Source organism: Salvia hispanica, chromosome 4, assembly GCF_029641045.1.
Source record: "Salvia hispanica isolate PSC_SH4W2 chromosome 4, Shi_PSC_v1, whole genome shotgun sequence".
In the NCBI taxonomy this organism is placed as follows: domain Eukaryota; kingdom Viridiplantae; phylum Streptophyta; class Magnoliopsida; order Lamiales; family Lamiaceae; genus Salvia; species Salvia hispanica.
This window is the reverse complement of record NC_142695.1, coordinates 4,952,835-4,970,814: the sequence shown is the minus strand read 5'-3', so window position 1 is coordinate 4,970,814 and position 17,980 is coordinate 4,952,835. Positions and strand designations below refer to the sequence as shown.

Genomic DNA, 17,980 nt, shown 5'->3' with positions numbered 1-17,980 from the left:
AAAAATTACAAATATATAATTAGGCATTAAATAATCTATGTAGCTCATAACACGAAATAAAGAAAATGACCTTACAAATTAGGTTGCTGTCATCGTCACGAGTTCCTTCATTTTCACGACATTGCTTAGTAGCTCCACGAAATTTCGCCACATGAAAATCCTACTTTTTTCAAGTGTTTAAAGACTAAAATCCTACTTTTTCAAGGGTCCAAAGACTGCCAACCTTATTTTCTTTTTTCTTCAACGATCAGTTGTTTGGTATTTAATTCAATTTCAAAATTGTTATTCGTTAACTAAGTCCAAGATGCACGATTTATAACCCATATTAGAATAAACTCGTATCGATCCATCTACCAAATGAAACAAGCAATCGAGGCTGAGAAAGCAGAATACGTGCAAGTTGAAAGCTCAGCATAAACAAGAAACCATAATGCTCAAGGAAACACCTCAAAATCAAGCTAATAAGAATTTTAATTCCCTTTGGAGCTGAACTTACACAGTCAAGAGATACAGATCAGTCTATGTTGTTGATATTTCTCTTCGATATTCCTATCCCTTCCTGTAATCTCTCCAATGTCAAAGTTGGCACCGACCTCGCCCCTCTATTCTTTTGAAGTAATGACCAGCAACCCCAAGGCGCCTATCAATATATACTGCACCAAGCCAAATCAAATACAAACTTGCCTTTAGATAATGCAATGACAAGCAACGTCATGACATAATATCCAAGGAAATAAACAATAAGCATGAAAGAGTTCATTTGGTATTTCAAGAACACAAGGTTTGAGAGCTAACCTTGATGATCGGTTTCTCAGTCATGATAATCGTAACCCAGCCTACATATGGCAAGAATCTGCAAAAAGCAGTATTGTAAGTGTCGATGCTCTCATCAAATCTCAGAACATACAGTGTTGTTGGTAATCGGAATACAATGGGACAAAATAAGTAAATTTGGTTAAGAAAGTAACAAGAAGTCGCAGTAATTGAAGAGCGTCAAAGCAAATACCATATAACATGCCATTAACATGTAATAGTATTGACCGAAGGTCATAAATGTAAAGTGCTAGTAGTGTTCCACGGGATTGTGAAGGGGGAGATGAATAATTGGGAGAATATAATGAGTATGTGTTTATCGATGAAAGAAAAATATGACAAAAAACGACGACTGGTTTATGCTGCTAAGAATAATGCGAAATATAATTGAGCATTTAAGAAGTTACTCCAAAATGCACAAACATCATTAGAAATTTAGCTGCAGAGTCCAAGAGGTCTAGAATTCTCGAACTTCATACAAGGGACAAAGAAAGAAAGAAAGTGTGCAACAAAGTTAGGAATAGTAATTTATACATTTGTACAGCCCAAGAGTTCAACATGCACCCAGTCAAAGGAATTAGCGGACCTAATTCATGAAGGTCAAATAAGGCTCCTAAAGCCAGTATAATAGAAGAAATTGAAGCTAAGGAATCTCAGAATTGATTATATAGATTTAAATCTAATTCAGCCAACAATTTTTGCAGATTCTCAATCCTTGAATTCAGAGAAGAACAAGGTAAATAAAGCTGTCCTTAATCAGACATATAATAACTCTAATACGCGAGCCATGCCAAGCGTATCACAAGTTATATAAATAATTCTGGAATTTAATTTTAACTAGGAACTCACCCAACAGCTCTTCCCATAATATGGTGCCTCTGCAACCAGAGCTGACCCTGAGCATAGAGAAGTCTGTCGTCTCCGAAATTGTTATCTCCTGGAAAACAAAGAGCAGACTAACATGAATACCAACATCATTTTCTTGAGAAATATTGGATCGTGTCTGTTTCTAGAAGAAGATAAGAGTCATAAAATTATTTATAACGCCTGCTTAATCCCAATCATAAACATTTAGCAGATGCTTCAAAACTCAAACGTACTATAACACACTAACATTTCAACTCAGTACTTACATTTCAGTGCATATATTATTTTTATTATGACAAATAATAATAGTTCAAACAACATACCTTTCGTAAGGACGTCAACTTCCCCAGTATCTTCACGTTCATGAACCTAAATAGCAACCACTGGTTAATATGAGAGCACAAGGAACAAGAGCATATAAAGATGAGGTTTTGTTATAAAGCAAGCACAACTGCACACACATCGTATGGACTTAGTTCTTTGGGTGCATGTACTACTTATACTAAAGCACGGAGTAGGATGATATTTCCCAATACAAGAACTTTTTTAAGCTTGACAGGGACATGCAACTGTTTTTGAGCTACAGTAAAACGTACATGCAATTGTTTTTGAGCTTTAAGGGGCAGTAAAACGTACATGCATCTCCCAAGCTTAATCACAATAATTATTTCTATAGATCCTACAGAAGACAATAAATCCTCCTATGCTGTACGAGGTAAAATAAGTACATAACACAGATATCTTGTTCCTGTTTAAATATATTCATGGTATTACATGATTTTGACTTTCCATCCTATCAATGCTCCCACTCCTACCTGAATTTTCAAGGTTCTCAGCTACCCAATGACTTGACAATTTTCACCTTTTTTTTTTCTATTTTCTCCAATGTCCCAATGACAACAGGAATACTACTTTCTTATTGATCTAGTTCCTCAGACCTCAGCTACTATGTAAGCGGGGTACTTAAGATGAAAACAAGTATCAACTTTCATACCTTAATAACTCGGTGGACTATAGGAATTTCACGCCCCTGTCAGAAAGTAAAGGAAGTTAGTGAGCTTGGGACAAAATTACAATAATTTAATTTATATGCAAAGCCTATGGCCCATACACCAAATTTGGAGACAAGACATGCTTCTCATTTTAGAAGCAAGAGCATGTCTCAAAATTCAAGAAATATATAAGTAATGAAATGAACATCTGCAATGTCTTTCCTTCATTGGGTTTTTATAGATCTCAATGATCATGTACTACATTCCCCATGAATCAATACAAATGCAAAGAAGATGACATCTTTAAATGATCACATATCTAAGAGGACATGCAAACTCTTTGGGGTTGGATTTTAGTTAACACTGGTCAGGATAAAAATTTAGTTTCGTGGACCAAAGACAAGCAAGGACAGCAACAATACTGAAATAACACATAATACTGATACCACGTACATCAACATTAAAGACAACAATTTCTCCAGCACGAATAGGATCCTTGCTCATATGCAAGAACAATATGTCCCCCTGAAAAAGGTAAATGAACAAGTTAAAATCAAGGAAAATGGGAAGTAGAAAAGTACTATATTGATACGCTAGACATAATAACAACACAGATATCAGGTTTGAGTAGCTCTCTGTGAACCAGACATGTAATAAGATATGATTTGTGCCAACCATCGAAAAAATTACTAAAGTTTATCAGACAGCTCAAGTGTAATTCAATGTAACTAGTAGGATACGTGAAACAGATAAAGGAAAGGTTGCAGCACTACTATTTGTGAGCATTCTAAAGTCTTAATATCTATGCCCCTCCCTTGCTGAACCTTGAAGCCCCCGGAGCTTGAATAAAGAGGTGTTTGGCAGCAAGGCAGAGTTGATAAAGGACCAAGAATTGGCTTAAGTGATACACACAATTTTAAACACCCTTTATTAGCAAGCTATAATACTTTTGCACAAGAAGAAAATCCCATGGCCATGACACTAAGTAATGACATGGCGGATTCATCAATAATGTTGGTATTAACAACTGATGTAATGTAATCAAAGCACTCACCCTTTTAAAACCAGGCTCCATACTTCCAGAAAGCACAACAACTACCGGCGATTCACTGCCAGTAACACACATTAACCCTTTCCATATAATGAGTGCTGATGTGACGATCATACCTGGACCAATTGGTTAAAATGAAAAACCAAATCAGACAAATTGCCCTTTAAAAACAAGAGAGAATAAAAATAAGGACACAAATAACAAAAGCCTAGCAACATTAGTATCAAACAATCTTCATATGAGCGAATCATTAAATGTCATAATGTCCAGATTTGGTACTCAAGCATAGAACCTATATTACAAGGCCAGAGCTAGTTTTCAATATGAACAGACAGCATAATCACATAAACTTCATGTAACCAAGGAGAATAATCAGAGAACAAAAGAGGTAATAAATAGATAATCACATCTACAAATCAATTTGCATAAAATGCAAACTTTAAATGAAGAAATTCCTCATTTTAAGGTATCAAAATTACATCTTAGTTGATACAGTAATTCAGCTTTCATTCACTTTCTACAAGAATTATTCAATTAAATGAAGTGCACGATGACTAATAAACCAAAAATCACATCGAAATATACTCCGAATCTGAAGGGAAAGTTAACTAAAACCAGAGCACAGACAGTCGCACATGAATTCACATATTCAAAAAAAGACAAAACACACAATCGAAAGCAACCGAAAAACCTCTTATCATCATTCAGAAAATCACGAAGCAATTGTGCAATTATAAAAACTAAATAAAAAAGCAAGTCTATTGCTCGAACCTAGGCTGACGGCTTGAGTGAGAACTTGTCTGAAATTCAAGGATTTGATAGAATCAATCTGCTCTCCGATCCACCCCATCTTCGCCGCTGTGTGTGTGTTAGCAAATTAGCAATACAGCACTAAAAGGTTCGGAGTCGAAACGCTCAATTTACTGAGAATTGGTAATGAAGGTCAAAGGGAAGTAACAGCAAAAGGGGAAAATGAATTTGCCTCAACAATAAATACAAATACTCCCAAATATTATCCTTTAATTCAAATAATTTGTGAGTATTAGAATTAAATAAACATAATAAAGACCACTGTAATTCTGGAAAATGAAAATAAATAAATTAGAGAAATTATTAAAAAATCTACTCTCTCGATTCGAAACTGAAAAGTAAAATTTAGGAATTAGGATATACTATGTAATTTGAGAATAGTTATAGAAACACTTCGACGATTAGAATAGCTATAATATACTATTAACCATTATATTCTTAATATTCAAATTATTTAGGGTTAGACGAATCAAGCATCTTCACCTAAAAATTGCCTCAACGATTCATCGAATGATTCAAACCTAGTATGATTTTTATTTCAGCTACCCGAATACCTGATGTTCGTATCCTTAGATTAATTCCTATAATCTTTTAATATTTTAATTTTGATAAAAAAATTACTTTTAAATTTTTAAATAAAGATAATTATTAAGCCTTAAACCTGGGTAGGCTGGAATAGATGATAAAATAAAATAAAGGTTAAATGTCAAATTATTTAAGCTCATAACTAAAAAATTTGATTTACCTGGATCAAGAGTAGCCAAAGATCAATAAAACTAGCTCCAAAATCAAGATGGTCGGCCAAATTAACTTTCCTTATTAATTGGCAAACATGTTTAGTTTGCTATATCTATCCAAAATCTAAAGAACCTCTTTCCAATACTCTTCTCATTGTTTAACCAAAAGGATAAGCTTATTGTAGACATGGGAATATGAGAAGGAAAATGGGAATGGCAGCTGAAGTGGAGAAGAAAACTCTTTATCCGGGAAGATGAGCTCCTTGGGAATCTTTAACTTGCCGTGAATCGAATTGAGCTGAGGGAAAACACAAGAATGAGAGAGTGTGGTCGTTCCACAATTCTTTGGGTTTCTCTGTTTCTAACTTTGTCTTACAGGTCAACCGAAATTTGAAGGATGCGGAGCCTAGAACATCGCAAGGGCGCCTCGCGTTGGAGTAATCTCGTGCCACCAAAGTTCAACTACATGTTTGGTTCGTTTTGCAAGGAAAGCTAAACACAAAAGAGAGACTGTTCACACATGGCATAGCAGGAATTGAGGATGATCCATGCATCTTTTGCAATGAGGAGTCAGAATCTTTGGAACATATCATTTTCAGCTGTAGATTTTCAAGCCAATTGTGGTACTATTGTTGTGATAGATGGAACATATCCCATATGCCTACCTAAGGACCCGATGGCGTGTTTCCTCTCTTGGATGGGCACCCCTCTCCAAAAGGGTGATAAGAAAACATGGATCTCTATGTTTTATATCATATCTTGGTCGATATGGAACATATGGAATAAAATGATTTTCCAAAAGTTTAAACCAAACTGGGAGGCCGAAAAGAGAAGATCATTTTTGCAACTTACGTTATGGAATATGAGTGGCTGTCCATACCTCCCCCACAACACAGATGTCGATCGATCAAGTGCAAGACTTCAGGTTTTGGAGTGAAGATTGTTACCAGGTTTGTGTTGTTGCTCTTGTTGTTTCTTTGGCTCTTTGGGAGTTTTGCATTTTAGCAGGTTTGGTGGTGTTAGACTGAGATATCATTGTACTTTTCTGTTTTTGTTTTTTGCGGTTTGGCTTTGAGCCGCTTGTCTTGAACCTTTGCTCGCTGCTGGCCGGCTCGAGCCATTTCCGTCTATAAAAAAAAAATCTTTCCAAAATCTATTAAATTATTTTCTTGCTTGAAAAAATATACTTATATTAATCAATTACTATTACTACTATATGGTACATGTGTATCGACTCATTATCTCACGATATATCTACCTGAATTTAAAATGGAACGAACTTATTCTTCGAACATAATTTTAAATAGTCCGATAGATTTCCAATTTGCTAGTTAGGCAAAACGAACTTAATTTTTCTAGCTAGGGCTAGGACATTATTATGAAGTTCATGTAAAAGGTTAGAGATACGATCGAATACAAATGTAAATATACGCAAACGTGAGAGAGTTAAATGGCTAAATATAGAATCACCTATAATTTAATTATTTCAAATGAATATTGAGAAAATTTAAACCGAATTAAATTGTTCTAACTTTTGTAGTTTGTAGCTTGGGGCAAACTGTCCAACCAGCTCTAAACTAAAATCACCTTTAATTCAATCCTTTTTAATGGACATTAAGTAGATTTAAACCGCATCAAATTGTTCTTGGTAATAGTAATATAGGCGTGCCCGTGGCTAGTTGGCTATGGGCAAAAATGTTCTACACAAGGCATCCACAATCGTGTGCTTAAAATGAATGTGCACTTAGATGCTAAGCACGTAACACCCCACGTATATGCATTCACGCAGTTTCATTAGCCATTGGGTTCCCAACACATAGCCACCCACTTTCGTTTAAATCTTTTTTAGGTTTTACCACAGATGTTTCAAACCCGCCTAACCATCCGTAGATGTCACTTTTGTTCATAGAATTTCATCCCTGGATGAGTTTTCAATCCTATCAAATATGACTATTCAATTACTTTCTCAATATAGACAAGTAGTCATAACAGAAATAAAGGAAGCGTGTTCCTAGCCCGTCTACTCTTTTTAAAATAAACATGTTTAATTAATTTTACCCCTATGAAAATCATACTTATAAATTAAGAAGTCTTTTTTTAATGCTTTGTGCCATTCAACATAATTTCTATAATGGCTTGGACGCAAAACAAGTGTTGTAAATTTTACTATTTGTTGTTAATCCTGCAGAATCTTGTGAGTTTTGAAACCATAGTATTTGCAAAACCACAACAATTTCCATGTGTCTTCGTTTTGGGAGACTCGTTAGTAGACAATGGAAACAACAACTATCTGAATACCAAATTCAGAGTTGATTACTTACCCTATGGTTTCGACTTTCCATCTGGCCCAACTGGGAGATTTTCCAATGGTCGCAATATTGCAGATTTTATTGGTACACTTTTTTTTTCGTTATTTGGATTAGTATAATTCAGACATATTGTTGCTTTCATAGCTTCCATATTTTTTTATACTGTATTTGTCAAAGAAAGTATTTTTGAAGAAGTTTTAACTCATCAAACTAAATCAAAGCACAGACTAAATCAAATAGTAATATTTTTTTTGCATGCTTTGGTTATAACTCCATATTTAATACACTGTACATAAATTTTGTTTTTGCCATCTTCCTTTCAGCAAAAATGTTGGGCTTTGAACATTCCATCCCTCCATTTGCCAATGGTACGACTGATGATATCCTTGGCGGGCTCAACTATGCCTCCGGTGGAGCTGGAATTCTCAATCAAACTGGAACTCAATCTGTAAAATCTCTCTCTCACTCAACAAGAGAATTCGAGAAAATTATGTAGCTTGGATTTATTTGCATACAATTGATAAAAATGTATCGTCTATTCATATAAAAACGGCATCGTTTGGTTGAAAATACTCCCCCGTCCCATCAAATACTATGAAAAATTTACTTTTCGGCAAGAGATTTTTATGTAATGAAGTTAATGAAAAGAGAATAAAATAAAATAGATGAAAAAAATAGAAATAGTAGTGTTTCCCTTTTAGGAAACATTTCATTTTTAATTTGAATCCAAAAAGGAAAACGTTTTAGTTTTTATGGAACAACTGAGTGCTATCGAATTTTTTGGTGTGGGATAACTGCGAACAAATCCAAACTTCATGGTTTTCTAGTAATATGCCTGATTTTAAACATGAAATTTCTACATTGCAGGGGGATGTATACAGTATGAGCATGCAAATATCAAATCACGAAATCACAATTTCCAGAATCCAGAAATTACTACAAGGACATAAAGCAGCAAAAAGACACCTGCGTTCATGTTTATACTATGTTGGATTTGGCAGCAACGACTACCTATTAAACTATGTGCCTCAGTTCTATTCCTCAGCCACAAATCATACCCCAAATCACTTTGCCACACTTCTCATTCAGCAGTATGCAAACCAGTTTCAAGTAAGAAATTTTCAGTCTTTCTTCTTTTACGTTTTATACTTGCATTCCAATATTCATCTTCATCACCAGAGATTGTACAAGAACGGAGCAAGAAAAGTAGCTGTTGTAGGATTGGACAAAATAGGATGTACACCATTTCTCATCAGCGCCTACGGCTCCCCTAATTTCTCATCCTGCGTCGAAACCATCAACGACATTGTCCAAATTTTCAACCAACAACTCGACCTTCTCGTCAACAAACTCAATCATGACTATCCAAAAGCAAAATTTGTGTACACCAGATACACAGCTCTATCTGCATCAAATGGTACTCCTCATCATAATTTCAAAAAAAAAAAAAAACTAAAAATCACTACAGCAATTAACTTGTGTACGACGATGACAATGATCTGATTTTCAGGTAATATAAAACATGGTCGTGTGGCATGTTGCAAGGTGGGGAGGGAAGGGTTGTGCAGTGAGGGAAGTGTTCCATGCAGCAAGAGAGATGAATACAGGTTCTGGGATGAACTCCACCCCACGGAGGCGGCGGTGGCAGCCACTGTCGATACTACATATACCGACATTTCTCCTTTGTTCAGTCATAATCCCATTTATCTATGGGATTCTGTAGTGTTTCCTTCTTAGAGCAAGTAATATGTTGGAACCTGAATAAATTTTACCCTTACTGAAACAGAGGCTTAGTCCTTACCATCATATGTTCGATGTGTGGAATCATCTGAAATTCTACTTCCCTAATACCAACGAGAGTGAGAGTAGAATAATTTTTACAACTAGGCATTCAAATTTGGATTTTCTCCCTACCAAATCTCATACCATTGAGATGCATTTCCTAGATAGGCTTAATAGCTGGAATTTATTGTGTGAAATTGTGTTTGGAGAAGAAGCTTGTTGTCCACAAGAATTGATCGAGACCGGGAGGAGAATTGCAGAAAACTGCAAAGGTCTTCCTCTATCTATTACTGTGATTGGAGGGCTCCTAGCAAAGTCGAGACAAACAGCAAGATATTGGCAAGATGTAGCAGAAAATTTTGATTCTATTGTTAACTTAGAGAACAGTGAATATTGCTTGCGAATATTGTACATGAGTTATGATAGTTTGCCCGTTCATCTGAAGCCATGTTTTCTGTATACGGGAATCTTCGGAGAAAATACCCACATTCACGTCTCCAACCTAATCAAACTCTGGGACGCAGAGGGATTTCTAAAACCGGATCCAGGTAGAAGCCTTGAAGAGGTAGCAGACAAGTATTTGGGAGAACTTGTTGACAGAAATCTCATTTTAGTTGAAAAACGCAACTATAATGGTAAACTAATATCTTGCAGGATCCACAATCTTTTGAGGGACCTCTGCTTGAGAGAAGCTCGTAAGCAAAAGTTCTTCTTCATTGCAGGTGTGCACAGTCTCCAAATCCCACGAGATATACTGTCTGAACGCTGCATCTGTATTCAAGAGAGAAGAAGCATTGACCTGGCTGATAACTTTGATGAATTGAGATCTTCAGCAGTTGCTCGTTCCTTGATGTGGGAACATGAGCAACCTAATTTACCAACTGTTTTTAGATTGCTGCGTGTGTATGCAGCTGATGCTACAGTTGGAAATCATATTCTCCCACTTGTTTTATGACGAATAAGATAGGTTCCTTGCCTCTTCTTGAGATTCTCAAGCTCAAATATGATTCCTTCATTGGGTCTGAGTGGAAAACCGTTGAAGGGCAGTTCCTTAGTCTTAAACTGTTGGTGATCGAAAGGTGTCATGAACTAGAAACATGGATTACAGAGAAAACACATTTTCCGCGCCTTAAGCACCTTGTTCTTCGAGGATTACAAGAGCTGAAGGAGATCCCATCGGATATTGGAAACATAGACACACTCAAGTCAATTGAGTTGGTGGATTGCAGCGATTCTTCTGTTAATTCTGCTGAAGAGATACGAGATGAGCAAGAGTCATATGGAAATGAGGATCTTCAAGTTCACATTCCCTCTGAAAAAGAGGTTTGACTTGGATAACTCAAATTCTTCTTCTTTGCTAATGTTACCAAGTTTTCTTTTGCTTGCCTTGACTTTATGTACTCAGTCTATTCTCAATGTTAATCTTTGTTGGGTTATAAGGGATTGTTCCACGTTCTTTGATATGTTGAGTAATTGAGTCAATCAATTTTAGATGATTGAGGATACTTGAAGCTTTTGTTGGGCTTTTTTTGGGTTATAGTAGTGGTAGCCTTCCATATTCACGGAGAAAGTTTAAGGCGGTCATATTTAGGAATGTGGACAAAGATAGAACTAAAATTTGAGGTTGGATGATATTCAGGTATGTTACTAAAGTTAGGAAAGATATTTTAAGTAAAAGAACTTTTGTGGAAGACAATTTATGATACTTCAAAAATATTTCCTCAAAAGTTTTAAGATAAAAAATTAACCAAGTTCCCTAAATTAACCCTAACTCCTTACGAATACCACCATATTTGAAGCTTTATCATTGGTGTGATTACTTCAAAGTTTAGAAGAAACCAATTTTCGAAAAACAGTGAGTCAGATGAGATACATTTGGAGGAATATAGAGATAATCAAGCATCAGCTATAATCTTCTTGAATTTATATTACCTAACAAAAATCTCTAAATATGGAACCTAACAAAAATCTTCTTGAATTAAGCAACCACAATTCTCGCTCATATTGAACCACAAGCTTAGTCCTTACCTTCATACGTCAGGTGATCACCAGAAGTCTCGACAAGAGCATTCCCCATCCTTAAAATGATGGAACCTATTGACATCTCTTACAATGAGTTCCCTACCAACAATATTGCTGATGAGTTTGAAGACAGTGTGGCAATTGCCACAAACACGAAGGTTCTTCATAATCCGTATGGATGCCCCAGGAGCTGATTTCAGCAGCCCGTAAGCAAGAGCCGATCTCTCACTATGCCAAAACAGCTGCCTTTCCTTCTCTTGGTGTTGCAAGTCGTGCAATACCAAGGAAGTGTCGGGTACATAGCCTCTCTTCCTAATCTCCGCATCCAACTCCTTCATAAGGGCAAAAATCTCATCCCTCATCGGATGTTCCGTCTCACCAGCATAGAATACTTGGATCTCCTTCCCGAGATCCACACAGCTATAACCAGGTTTCTTTCTCCACTCCATTGAATACATCAGTTTTCTCACTCTCGACACTTTCTCCCACATAGCAGCACGTGCATAGACGTTAGACAGAAGTATGCACGTGGATGTATCCTCTGGCCCCAACTCGAGTAAATGATCAGCAATCCGAACACCTATCTCCTTCTTCCCACCTTGACAACACGAGCTCAACAGAGAAGCCCAAGCAGCTTCATCGGGTGTGAATGGCATGGTATCGAGTATATCCTTAGCTTCTTCAATCAATCCAGAACGGGCATAGAGATCCACCAAGCACGTATAATGGTGCAACGAAGGTCTCAATCCATGGTCCGCAACCATAGAATTGAAAAGATGACGGCCTTTCTCAACCAAGCCAGCATGACTACAAGCATAGATGATCCCGGTGAATGTCACCCCATTCGGCTTCACACCAGCCAAAGCCATCTTCTCATACAGCGACAGAGCCTCAAATGCTCGCCCGTGCTGCGCCATTCCAACTATAATTGAGGTCCAAGAAACAACATCCCTCTTACCCATGTTGCCAAAAATCATCCCCGCCGCTGAAACATCACTGCATTTAGCATACATATCAATCAATGCATTGCTAACATACAAATTAGATTCATACCCGAATCCAATGACTAAGCGATGAACTTGCTTCCCGAGCTCCAACATAGCCAAAGTAGCCGAGCCAACAATCAAACTCGACAAAATAAATGGTTCATCTACATTAGCTCCCTCCAACCTCAACTCTTTGAAAATCTTGAACGAGTCAAGACACAGTCCTCCCTGCATCAACCCCGATATCAAAGCTGTCCAGGTTTGCAAATTTTTACAAGGCGTATCGCTTAAAAGAGCAACCGCTTCGCTCTTCCTTCCCGCCTTTGCATAGCCGTATATCAAGCTAGTCCAACAAACCACATTCTTCAACACAATTGAATTGAAAACACTGCGAGCTCTATCAGGGAGCCCGCATTTCGCGTAGAAATCAACCAGGCTCGACTTACCAACATCGTTATCCGCAAAACTCGACGCAATAAACTGCGCGTGCAATTGCTCGCCGACTTTCAAAGCATTACAGCCAGCGCAAGCGTTAAACAAGGTGGCGTAGATGAAATCGTCGGGCTGGAGATTTCCCTTAGAGGCGGCGGCGGAATACAAGAAGAGAGTTTTTTGGGGGAGATTGGCGTGGTTGTGTGAGGTGAAAATGGAGGCCCAAGAAGCTAGGTCTCTGTGGGGCATTTCGTCGAACAGCTGGAGGGCATCTTTTAACAAGCCGCATTTGCCATACATGTAGAGTAGAGTATTGGAGAAGAGAGGGCCGTGAAGGTCGAAGCCGGATTTGACGACGTGGGCGTGGAGTTTCTTGCCCTCCAGTGGGAGACGGAGCTTTATGCATTGCTTTATCTGATGCAAAATCTCAAAGTGATGATTCATTCATTCCTCGCCGTTTTCAGGCAGTTCTATATATGAACAACGATTATTTTCTGCTGCTTTTCTTTAAATTGGTAGAAGAAATATGGCTTTTTATACAAACTAGACAAAATCGTTCTACTAATATTATTTCTTTTTGTTTTAATTCATTGATTTCACATTTTTTGTCATAAGATACAATTTCACTGCTAATTTCGTATTTAAACTTTTTAACACAGTTTTTTAAATTTAATTCAGCAATTAAAATCTATGAATATGGTTAGTTAAATTGAATTCGTAGAAACTATTGTGATATGAATACTGATTCACAACAAAGCACAACACTGGCCTTGTCAGTTTGAAAAGATTAGGCTCCTAAAAAGTAATCTGATTTCTGATAATGAAATTTGTTTTCTAATTTAATCATAAATTTTTTTTGAATATATACTGATTTCCAATTATTAGGTGTAAATGTGTGTCATCATACCTAAAGGCTAAAGAGAGAAAAAATAAGAGCTATAAAATTCGAGAATTCTTTTTCTCGTATCCAATGTAGGATTTCCGCTCAATTGTTGTCATCTCGATACAGGGTTTTTATTTTATTCATTGAATTTATTTTCACTGATAATTTGGAGAATTTTGGCCATTCTCGTCTCATGATGGGGATATGATAATATGTAAGGCTATTTGAAACAAAATTTTACTGAGCATAAAACAGAAACTTGTAAACAATCCAATACTATAAAGAACCGCAAGGAAGAAACTGAGACACAAGTTTGCTTTCCTGCCTAACAAATAGGGGTGTATGGTGGAATTACAGTTAACATAAGCTGAAACACAAGTTTGCTCAACCATTTAGTACATTGTTTTGCAATGAGCTCTGTAGTATCTTATCACAAAACAGACAGACAGACAGACACACACAGAGAGATGGAAGCCTTCATACCGAAATGAAGTAGTATGCAGTCAGGATTTTGTCTCAGCTGTTGATCACCGAACACAGAAGAAGTAATGAAGCACGCGTTTGAAGAGAGCACAAGAGATGTTTTGTTCTCGTCGCCCAAACTCAGTTGCAATTATTGAGTTTGAGAGTTGGACATATACTGATTAAATTAATCTTGGGTGTGGAGAGCAGAATGAGATATAGAGAGTTACCAACACTTTTTCTCCAACCTATAAAAAAATACCAGAAACTAAATAAGCAGCAGAAAGGACTTCAAGCAATATGTAAATGATCTTCAATCAGATTAAGCACAAAAAATATAATCATTTTCATGCATAATCAAAGTAAAGGAAACTGAGTTGAAAATTCAAGAATATTAATGTAAAGGAAAACTAGCCTACCTCTCAGCTTCACTTCGTATGAGCTTTCCGTGACTTCCAATAACTTGGCAAATATGCTGTTGTCGTAGATGGGCAGCCAAAAAATCTTGCAAGATTTTGGCAATCTCTTTCCATCACTTCTTCACTGTCTACTGCTCTTAGATGACTCAAGTAAGTCTTTCCAACATATATGTAACTAAGCTGCTGCCACAACAGCACACTCAAACCAATGCTCACTGACAAACTAGAAAGAAATAGATAAACTAGAACAAGTCCTCTCACAGGCAGAAACACTGCTGCACTCAAGAAGGCCAAAATTGTCTTTTTCCAAACTCCAAACATTAACTCGGGGTTAGCATATCCACTCAACCGGATCACAGGTTCATTCTCCGGATGCGGCCAGATTTGAAGTGCAGAATAGGAAGTCATAATAGTAACATAAAATGTACTTATGACTGTTGATAAAAGAAAGAGGATAAAACACCGATGATTTGCAGCACCAACACAGTTCCCAATCTGCATAAAGTCGACGAAATTGTTGATTATGCATATAAATAAATAAAAAATCATAAAAAGAAAAAAAAATGTATCTGTGAAGCTCATTTCCAAAATAATTTCACTAAAGTATCCCAGGCAGAGGAGCAATACATCGTATTGCATTATATGTAAACTTCAAAATTTGCTCAATGAACAGATGGTCACATAACTTCAAAGTTTAAATAGATTACAACAGATATGTCCTGTGGCATCCCAAGATGTTTGGTTTATTCTCAATGTCTTCAGACAATCAGACCAAATCCAAACTTCATACACGAAAATGATATTATGAGCAGGAGTAAAAGCAATCAGTTAACACTTCTTAAGTTGGAGTTCTCTTGACAGTTGCCACTCAATATATGAAACTGATTACGGAAAACATATGTTGTTGCAGCATGAGATCCAAATGATACTAATCCTGTAACCCATGCAAGAACTTACAAAAGGGCAATGATGATCCATGTCCAATACACACGTCCCACACGAACGGCAATGGTGCGCCATAGGTGATTTTGGCTTTGAGCAATAATGGCAGAAGGTATAATTGTCTAGTCCACCTTGCCCCACTGCTGGAAAGCTACCCCAGATTATCAGTGGTGGAATACCAGCAGGTTGAAATGCCGAGAGGCAAAATGACGATAAAGTACATATAGACAATATCGCTATAATGGCCAAGTGAAACACACCACGGAAGTAACTAACAGAGAAGATGATAGGATAAACAGCCCAAACACCAGCACCTGTATCACCAATATCATTAAATACAGAATTACAATCCAAAAATCAAGAACAAAAAACTTGTTCACAGCCTAAAATAGATTATATAGTCAGCATTAGATGCATGAAACAATCAATTCATCAGACAAAACACTAACTTATGATTGAGACTTTATTACTTCTTTCTGTCTGAAAATCATACTCTTAAATAAAATTAATCTCAGCTAATAGTCAAAACTTCAAGAGACATCCAAAAATGGAAAATATTATGTTCCAAATGAAACAATGCACATACAGTTGCACGGGTGCAACATCAGGAAATGCTTCCAAGTAATAAAGTTTTCAAGGTAACATCCATGCCGTTTATTAAGGAGTCATGTGCCAGATTGTCGACATGCGTAAATACGGAAAACAGCTAATTAGATAGCTTCAAACTGTCCACAATACCAGCTAGGGCATGCAATTAAATTTTCACTTGTTGTGTGGGGCAACAGATAAATAATGCATAGGATGTTAACGTCCGTGATAGTGGATAAATTGTTCAGCAACTCTAAATACAGTAACCAATATATAAGACTTAAGAGCATTTAGCAACTTGGGGTGGGAAGGTTGAAGGCTTTAATGATATTAATCAAGATATATCCATGCTTACATATAAAGAATAGCATGAATGAAATGACAATGGTAACAAAAAAACGGTCGAGGCAGCGTCTCAATCGGATGTTATCACTTTTCACCACATGTTCCTTAGTTATAGCTCCACACCAGCCGCATTTGAAAGCTGATGCATAAGCAGCAACGCTAACACGAAGCCCACAACCCCAACAATTTGTTTCACGGTCCTCATTGGCAGATGTGGATTGATCACGGTCCTCATTAGTAGATGTGGGTTGATCTTCCTCCTGCATTTCAGCACTAGCAACCGTGAGTCTAGGCGGGAGGATATCTAGTATTTGAGGGTGCTGACAGTTGTGTATCTTGAGTAAATGATATGACAAGTCACAATAATGCCCTAGAATATCCAAAAAACTTTAGAGCAGACTTTAATTCATTTGCTCAAACGAAACAAAAATAAAAATACAATTTGAAGCCCAATCGTCTATAAAACAGAATTTTCTTTTTTTCCATCAACAAAAGCATTGTTGGATTGGGGAATCAACACAACATATAAACTAAAGTACTCAAATTTTCTTTCTCATTCTTCTTCAATTAGCATGAGAAAAGAGGCCTGTAATGGTTAAGCAAGCACGTTACATGACATAACATGAGAAAGCTACTATATATCCTCATATTTATTCCCCTATGAAAGACTAAATTGCGTAACAGTAAAACTAACCAGCAGATAAGTGATATACATCAAAATCCAGAAATGAATTATCATGAACTAAACATAAAAGCAAAACCAAAATATTAAGTCAACACGTAAATATACTGCAAATCCGTTATATTTTCGAAGCACGAAAAAAGGGAACTCTAATAAGAATTAGAATTCAATTCAAACGATTAAGCATATTAACATCCTAAAACGATCACGAATAACCAGGCATGAAGATTGCTAGATGTTATTCATAACGAAGATTTCAATTAGGGACAGCATTAGCCCCTCAGCGAAAATCACTTCTTTCGGAACAATATATACATGACAAATTTCCGATTCAGATTGAAAATTTACGCATTTCAAATTGAAACATAACTTAATTTCATCAGGCACTGGCAATACAGAAATAAATAGCTCTTCGTAACCATGAAAATGATCAATTCGTGAAAATTGGACGGACCTTCGAAGAAGATATCATCAGTTGCGACGTCTTATTCCGTGGGATCAAAGCTCGAGGCAGCCAAAATCCGCAGCGATAGACGTGAAGGGTTTGATTACGAATTCGGGAGAGAGCTCCGACGACTTTTAGTCTGTTGAGGATTCAAAGTTCAAACAATAGTGAAAATTAAGGGTGTTTGAATTTTTAATTTTGTGACTGAAATACAAATTGTAAATTGTGCAGGTCATGATAAATACAATTGGCATTTTGAATATATTATTGGAATGTTTGTTCTTAAGAAAAATAGTACTCCCTTCGTCCCAGTTTTAAAGTCGTATTTTGCCATAAAAGTCTGTCCCAGTTTCAGAATCACATTTAGAATTTTCCATATTTGATCATATAATATTACCCTTTTGTTCATCAAA

The 17,980-nt window shown here is 36.6% G+C and overlaps 5 protein-coding genes across 5 annotated transcripts; 2 read left to right on the top strand and 3 right to left on the bottom strand.

The window, feature by feature from the left end:
* Positions 1 to 390: 390 nt before the first annotated feature.
* Positions 391 to 4,677, bottom strand: LOC125192533 (uncharacterized). Its single transcript, XM_048090137.2, has 8 exons — positions 4,495 to 4,677; positions 3,727 to 3,839; positions 3,126 to 3,197; positions 2,675 to 2,710; positions 2,004 to 2,049; positions 1,663 to 1,750; positions 796 to 853; positions 391 to 653 (listed from the first exon to the last, which is right to left on the bottom strand). Exons 1-8 carry the CDS (start codon positions 4,571 to 4,573, stop codon positions 603 to 605), a joined length of 543 nt encoding a protein of 180 aa, XP_047946094.1. The 5' UTR covers positions 4,574 to 4,677; the 3' UTR covers positions 391 to 602.
* A 2,724-nt stretch (positions 4,678 to 7,401) lies between these two features.
* LOC148927115 (GDSL esterase/lipase At1g29660-like) lies at positions 7,402 to 9,467 on the top strand. Its single transcript, XM_089069571.1, has 5 exons — positions 7,402 to 7,663; positions 7,903 to 8,027; positions 8,447 to 8,689; positions 8,759 to 8,996; positions 9,090 to 9,467. The coding sequence occupies exons 1-5, from the start codon at positions 7,402 to 7,404 to the stop codon at positions 9,314 to 9,316; spliced, it is 1,095 nt and encodes a 364-aa protein (XP_088925697.1). The 3' UTR covers positions 9,317 to 9,467.
* A 45-nt stretch (positions 9,468 to 9,512) lies between these two features.
* On the top strand, positions 9,513 to 10,690 carry LOC125193761 (putative late blight resistance protein homolog R1C-3). Its single transcript, XM_048091632.1, has 2 exons — positions 9,513 to 10,283; positions 10,325 to 10,690. Exons 1-2 carry the CDS (start codon positions 9,513 to 9,515, stop codon positions 10,688 to 10,690), a joined length of 1,137 nt encoding a protein of 378 aa, XP_047947589.1.
* A 562-nt stretch (positions 10,691 to 11,252) lies between these two features.
* On the bottom strand, positions 11,253 to 13,315 carry LOC125193580 (Pentatricopeptide repeat (PPR) superfamily protein). The gene has a single exon (XM_048091406.2). The coding sequence runs from the start codon at positions 13,243 to 13,245 to the stop codon at positions 11,407 to 11,409; it is 1,839 nt and encodes a 612-aa protein (XP_047947363.1). The 5' UTR covers positions 13,246 to 13,315; the 3' UTR covers positions 11,253 to 11,406.
* A 628-nt stretch (positions 13,316 to 13,943) lies between these two features.
* On the bottom strand, positions 13,944 to 17,781 carry LOC125192203 (protein S-acyltransferase 11-like). The gene is made up of 5 exons (XM_048089716.2): positions 17,577 to 17,781; positions 16,451 to 16,700; positions 15,523 to 15,821; positions 14,566 to 15,060; positions 13,944 to 14,394 (listed from the first exon to the last, which is right to left on the bottom strand). Exons 1-4 carry the CDS (start codon positions 17,592 to 17,594, stop codon positions 14,575 to 14,577), a joined length of 1,053 nt encoding a protein of 350 aa, XP_047945673.1. The 5' UTR covers positions 17,595 to 17,781; the 3' UTR covers positions 13,944 to 14,394; positions 14,566 to 14,574.
* Between the last annotated feature and the right edge of the window lie 199 nt (positions 17,782 to 17,980).